Raw genomic sequence first — 6015 nt, forward strand, 5'->3', positions numbered from 1 at the left:
CCCTGGGTCGGCACCGAGCCACAGCAGCTGGTTTGGTGCCAGGCAGGAGCTAGAGGTGATGCTGGGGTCGGCTGCAGTCACGCAGTGCCGGGGGATTGCTCCTGCCCCTGGATGTGGCTGGGGAAGCAAAGAGGTGGCCTTGGGTAAATGGTGCTGGGCTCTTGGCCTGGATGGGCCCAGGGCTAAAAAAACCAGCAGAAACAGACCCAGAAAAGAGTCCCAAATCCTGCCCAACAGCCAGAGGGGCAGCGGAAAACAATTCCCCAAATGCATTCCCTGCTTTACCCCTAGGTGTGTGTCCCTGCATGCACCCGTGTGTGTCCGTGCAGTGGCGCTTGTGACATGGCCGGGGATGGGCTCTGCAGCCTGCCCCAGCCACCCCTGGGCAAAAAAAATGCCCCATCCCAAAACGGCGAGCAGGGCACCTGCACAGACAGAGCATCGCAGCCTCTGCCACGCGTGGTCCTGGGGACAGTGCCCGCGGGGTGGGTGACCCGGGCAGGGCTCCGAATGCAGCTGGGGACCCCTCCGAGAGCCCCCCTGCCACGAGCACTGTGCTGCCCCTCGGAGCAGGGCTTGGAGAGGGGAAATCTGCACCTCCTGGGGGCACCTGGGGCAGCGTTCCCGGCCGCTTTCCTCCTTGGAAGAGCCCCCGGGATGGATGCTCAGCCCCCGGGGCTGCTCCGGCCCTCCTGGGCATGTTTTCTTGGCAGCGGGAGCCGAGCGAACCTGCTGCTGCGAGCAAACAAACACGAGCCGGGCTAAACGGCGGCGAAGAAAACGCCCCGCGAGGCCGGCGCGGGTGAAACTCTGGGCACCGGCAGGGCAAGGGCTCTGACAATGATTAAACTGGCCAACCCAGATTTCCCGGCAAGGCAGCGCTGGGCTGGGACCCGGTGGTTCATATTATGCAAATCACCTGGATCTGGGAGTAATGAACGTTTCAGCCTGGAATTCCCCTCGGGCCTCCAGATCGCGTTACGCCGCCCCGTGCTATAAAAGAGGAGACGTGGGCAGGAGCTGCCCATCGGCACAGCCTGGCCGGGCCCGCAGCCGTGGTTAGCGGCCGGGCAGGGCTCCCCTCGCCTCCCCCCCTTTTGGATTAGCTGCTGCCCCGCGAGTGCCATCGCAGAAGGTACCAAAGCTTTTTTCCTTCGGGACCTGCTCCCCGATGGCGCCGTGCCCCCGGCTTCGCTCCCTTCCCTCTGCATCTCCTCTCCCGTCGGGGATGTGCGCGCTTGGTCCTCGCTCGCCGCGCGCCCGCTGTCCCAGCGCGGCCACCGGCCCCTTTTGGAGACCCACAGAGGGGTCCCCCTCCGGCCCCTGGGTTTTGTCCAGCGATCGGCAAGATTTGGCTTTTCTACCACGGGCTGCCGAGTCACCGGGATGTGCTTTTTGGAGGACGGGAGCTGCCAGCAGCCCTGCCCCATGGGCAGGGGGCAGGGGATGCGCCCACCCGCGGGGCTGGGGGCACATTTGGTGGCCGAGGGTCCCGCAGGGGCCGTGCTTTGGGACCGACAGCCCCCTCACCGTGAGAGGGACTGGCAGGGCTGGGGAAGGGGCTGCGGCAAGCACGAGGCCACCTTGTCCCCTGCCTCGGGGTGGCAGGGATTGAGGCCACCGGGCGGGCGTTTCGGCAGAGGTGACCCGAGAGGCGGCGGCGCACGGAGGGAGGGGGGAGCCCGACCTCACCCAGCCCCATCCCGGGGCTCCCGCGGGTGCTGTGGGTTCAGGACCGGGGCTCACTGTGGTTTCTCGGCACAGATCTTGATGGCAGGATCTTGCGAGATCAGCAACATTTTGTCCAAGTACAACAGCACCATGTACCAGCAGGAAGAGCCGCAGCTGGCCCTGGATGTGCTGGGACACCCTGGGGACGACGGCAGCCTGGGGCTGAGCTTCCCCCCCAGCCTGCCCCCAGTAGACACCACAGGTAGGATGGGGCGAAGCGGTGGTGGGGTGTTTGGGGGAGCCCCCATGGAGGGGAGAAGTGAGGCAGCCTTGGAAGAGCACCCACGGTCCCAGGGGGGCAGGTGGATGGTTTGCACCGTGCCTCAGTTTCCCCAGGGGGGTGTTGGCTGGAAGGGTGCCAGAGGATGTGCTGGGTGGCACCAGGTGCCAGGCCCATAATATGAACCCCATAACCCCAGCCCCATAATCCAAACGCCATAAACCCAACCCCATAATTGCAGCCCGTAATCCCAGCCTCACAACCCCAGCCCCATAATCCCAGCCCCATAACCCCAGCCCCATAATCCAAACCCCATAAACCCAACCCCATAATTGCAGCCCATAATCCCAGTCCCATAAACCCAGCCCCACAACCCCAGCCCCATAACTCACCCCAGCCCAAAAACCCCAACCCCATCATCCGAACCCCATCATCCGACCCCCACGGCCCCAGCCCCATAATCCCAGACCCTGAGCCCCGCTCTCCGTCCCTTGCAGAAACGCCCGAGTGGTTCAGTGAGCTCCCGTACTTCTGGACCAAGGTGCAGGTGCTGGAGTGGATCAGCTACCACGTGGAGAAGAACAAATACGACGCCAGCATCATCGACTTCTCCTGCTGCAACATGGACGGGCACACGCTCTGCCACTGCAGCCGGGACCAGATGCGCCACATCTTCGGGCCCCTGGGGGACGAGCTCTACGACCGCCTGCATGAGATCAGTGAGTGTCCCAACGTCCCCTTTGTCCCCAAGCCGAGAGCAAGGCTGAGACCCCCCGCCCCGTGCCAGAACGGGACCCCCGGAGCTGCTCGGGGTGGCACGGGGAGCAGGGCGCAGCTGGGCTGGGCTCAGCTCCTGGTGGGCGCCGTTCCCCATTGCACCGAAATAGGATCACTAATCGCAGTCCCCTCACCTCTACAGCCTCTGATGAGCTGAACTGGATCATCGACCTGCTGGAGAAAGAGGATGCGAATTCCCAAGAGACCTTCCTGGACACCAGCCACCTGGGTACGAGAGGGGCCTCGGCCACGGCTACCCCCCAGGGGCCAAAATGTGGGCACGGGCAGGGCTAACCCCTTATCCCCTTCTCTGCCCCTTCCAGAGCTGCCAAACCCCTGTGCCAAGGATTCCCTGGAGGACCTGAAGCCCACAAACCCTTTCCTCTTCACGGACATCACCTGCTCGCCCGATGCCATGTCCCCAGGCAGCTCCGATGTCTCAGGTCAGTGGTTTCACCGGGAACCACGGGCGGGTTTGGGGCTGGTACCTGGCTGACCCCGGGGGCCTGGTGGGGTGGAAAAAAAAACAAGGGGAAACACCCCTGGGTGCAATTCGCTCGAGGTCTGAGCCCTGTCCCTTTGCCCCCCAGGGCCTGCCATGTCCCACAGCCCCAACTCCCAGGACTCCGGTGGAAGCGACCTCGACCTCGACCCCGTGGAAGCGAAGCTGTTCCCTGACGGTGAGCTGCGGGCATCCCCCCCAGAGCTTGTGCCAGCCGTTTAGGGACAAACCCTGAACACCCATCCCCAACCCCAGAATGGGTATTTTTGGGCCCTTTTCTCCCCGTTGAGCTGTGGCCGGGTGGGAAGGGGCAGGTGATGGCAGCAGGGTGAGGGCTGAAGCTGGAGGTGCCGGGTGCTGGAAGCATCGAGCCCAGCTGCTGGTGGGACTGGGGACACTGGGGATGCAGGGAGGCAGTGGGATTTGGGGAAGGAGCCTTGTGCTGCCCTAAAAACCGAGGCTCCCCTGTGTCGGGGGGGGATGATGTGGGAGGGAAGGGGCAGACTCCACTCTCCGGGGATGGTTCCTTGGTGCCTGGGCTTGAAAAGTGGGCGCAGCCCCTGAGACCCCCAGCCAGCTCTGCCCTGGTCCCGAGGGAGATGTCTCTGTGTGGGGAGGGGGCTGCACGCTGGAAGACCCTGCAGGTGGGGTAACAAATCCATCCCCTTGTTGGTGCATGCAGATGGTTTTGCTGGGAGCAAGAAAGGGGACGGCAAACACGGCAAGAGGAAACGGGGACGGCCCCGAAAGCTCAGCAAGGAGAACAGAGACTGCCTGGAGGGCCGGAAGAGCAAGCACTGTACGTACAGCTCCAAACACCTCCCAGGGGGAATGCCTGCCCCAGCCTGGTCCTCGGGGCTTTGGGGAAATTTGGGGAAGGACCGTGTCCGCTGGGCAGAGCCGCGGGCAGGAGTTTCCGTGCCCTGACGGCTCCATCTCCCCTCGCAGCCCCGAGAGGCACCCACCTGTGGGAGTTCATCCGGGACATCCTGATCCACCCGGAGCTGAACGAGGGGCTGATGAAGTGGGAGGACCGGCGGGAGGGCGTCTTCAAGTTCCTGCGCTCCGAGGCGGTGGCCCAGCTCTGGGGCCAGAAGAAGAAGAACAGCAGCATGACCTACGAGAAGCTGAGCCGGGCCATGCGGTGAGTGCCCCCCCCGTCCCCAACGGGGGTCCTGCTCCCCCCCCCTAGGGCTCAGCCTTGACCCCCGCATCCAACAGGGCTGCACGCAGAGCCCTGACCCCAGTGCTTATCCCCCCACCCCCAGGTATTACTACAAACGTGAAATCCTGGAGAGGGTCGATGGGCGCCGGCTGGTGTACAAGTTTGGGAAGAATTCCAGCGGCTGGAAGGAGGAGGAGGTGCTCAACAGGAACAAGGAGCTGTAGGAGCCCCCGGACGCAGGGGGCCGTGGAGCCCTCCTGGGCCAGCCCCGAGCCTGGCTCCTGGCAGGAAAATTCGGCAGCTGCTGCCCCACGCAGCCTGTGAAACTCCGACACGCTCACGAGTGCCGGCGACCGCTGGCACCGAGGTGTTTAAAGCTAATATTTTGGCTTCAGTAGGTTATTGTAAACCATTATTTCCCTCGTTGGATTTGTACCTCCGACTCGGAGAGGCAGTGACTTTGGCTGTTTGAAAGCCTGGACAGGAGAAAAGGGGGGAAAAAAAAAATCTGAGTGGCACCGAGTGGGTGTCCTGCTGTCACCCAGCGCCTCGCCGCCCATCGGAGGGGAGCCACCAGCTCTCCCCCCACTGCTGCTCGTGTCATGAAGGTGCTGCTGTCCCGGCTGCCCTTTGTGGGGTGAGTGGGGGCCCCTCTGCAGCAGCAGCAGCGCCTGCCAGGAGACGACGGGAGCACAGCAGAGAGCAACTCCCGACCCCGCAGAGCGCGCAAAGGGGACGCTCGGGGCACCAGGGTCTGTCCGTGTCACCAGCAGCCTAGGGACAGGCCGTTTCCCCGAGGGTGGCTTCTAATTTATGTAAGAGAGGAAAGAAAAACCAACAAAACAGCAAGGAGTGAATGTACAGATTTATTTTTTCACGAGGAAGATGTTCTGCCCGGCAGCCTGCTCCCTGTCCTGCGGCAGGCGGTGACGCTCAGCTGGCCTGAGGCCATGTCCCGGGGGCGCAGACTGGCTCTGTGCCCCGCAGCAGGAGGGGGACGCCAGCCCACCGGGCGCCCGGCAGGGGCGAGTGGATTCCTCCTTTTGAGCTCGGGAGGATAAAAGGAATAAATTGTTTGGGTTTTTGTACCTCCGTCTCCTTGTGCTTGCTTTTCCTCGGGCTGGACGCGTGTTACCTGGGATGTCCCCGTGCTGATCCCCTTCTGCCACCGTCCCTCTTGCTTGCCGTGGCCTGGACTCGCTGGCCCCACTGATCCAGACTTGCTGGCCACCTTGGCACCTTACACCAGCTCCCCAACCCTGTTCCAAAAATCTTGTGGGGCAAAATCCTGGCCCCACAGCCCCCCATGTGCAGCGGTCGCTGGTGAAAGGTCCCTCAGCACCCTCCATAATTAGGTCCCCAGCCAGGCTGGTGGTTGAGGCAGGCAGAAGGCACAGCAATTTTATCTTATTTTATTTTTTTAAGGCTTGCTCGTCTTCCAGTCTGGTATCTGGGGGCTTCCCAAAGGGACCAAATCTTCAGCACTGGGTTTGGCAGCGGGGACCCCACAAGTGCACAGTGCCAACACCAACCCTCCCCTGCAGCCCCGGCCGTGGGGAGGCACAGAGGGAGCCCAGGGGCTCTGGGGGGGGGTCCCTGACCCCCTGGGCTGTGTCTGTG

The 6015-nt window shown here is 63.3% G+C and overlaps 1 protein-coding gene across 1 annotated transcript; it reads left to right on the forward strand.

The window, feature by feature from the left end:
* Nucleotides 1-977: 977 nt before the first annotated feature.
* ELF3 (E74 like ETS transcription factor 3) lies at nucleotides 978-5483 on the forward strand. Its single transcript, XM_027444996.3, has 9 exons — nucleotides 978-1135; nucleotides 1765-1933; nucleotides 2449-2670; nucleotides 2871-2957; nucleotides 3052-3171; nucleotides 3319-3408; nucleotides 3913-4029; nucleotides 4179-4374; nucleotides 4499-5483. Exons 2-9 carry the CDS (start codon nucleotides 1771-1773, stop codon nucleotides 4617-4619), a joined length of 1116 nt encoding a protein of 371 aa, XP_027300797.1. The 5' UTR covers nucleotides 978-1135; nucleotides 1765-1770; the 3' UTR covers nucleotides 4620-5483.
* The last annotated feature ends 532 nt before the right edge of the window (nucleotides 5484-6015 follow it).

This window comes from Anas platyrhynchos, chromosome 27, assembly GCF_047663525.1.
Source record: "Anas platyrhynchos isolate ZD024472 breed Pekin duck chromosome 27, IASCAAS_PekinDuck_T2T, whole genome shotgun sequence".
Taxonomy (NCBI): Eukaryota; Metazoa; Chordata; class Aves; order Anseriformes; family Anatidae; genus Anas; species Anas platyrhynchos.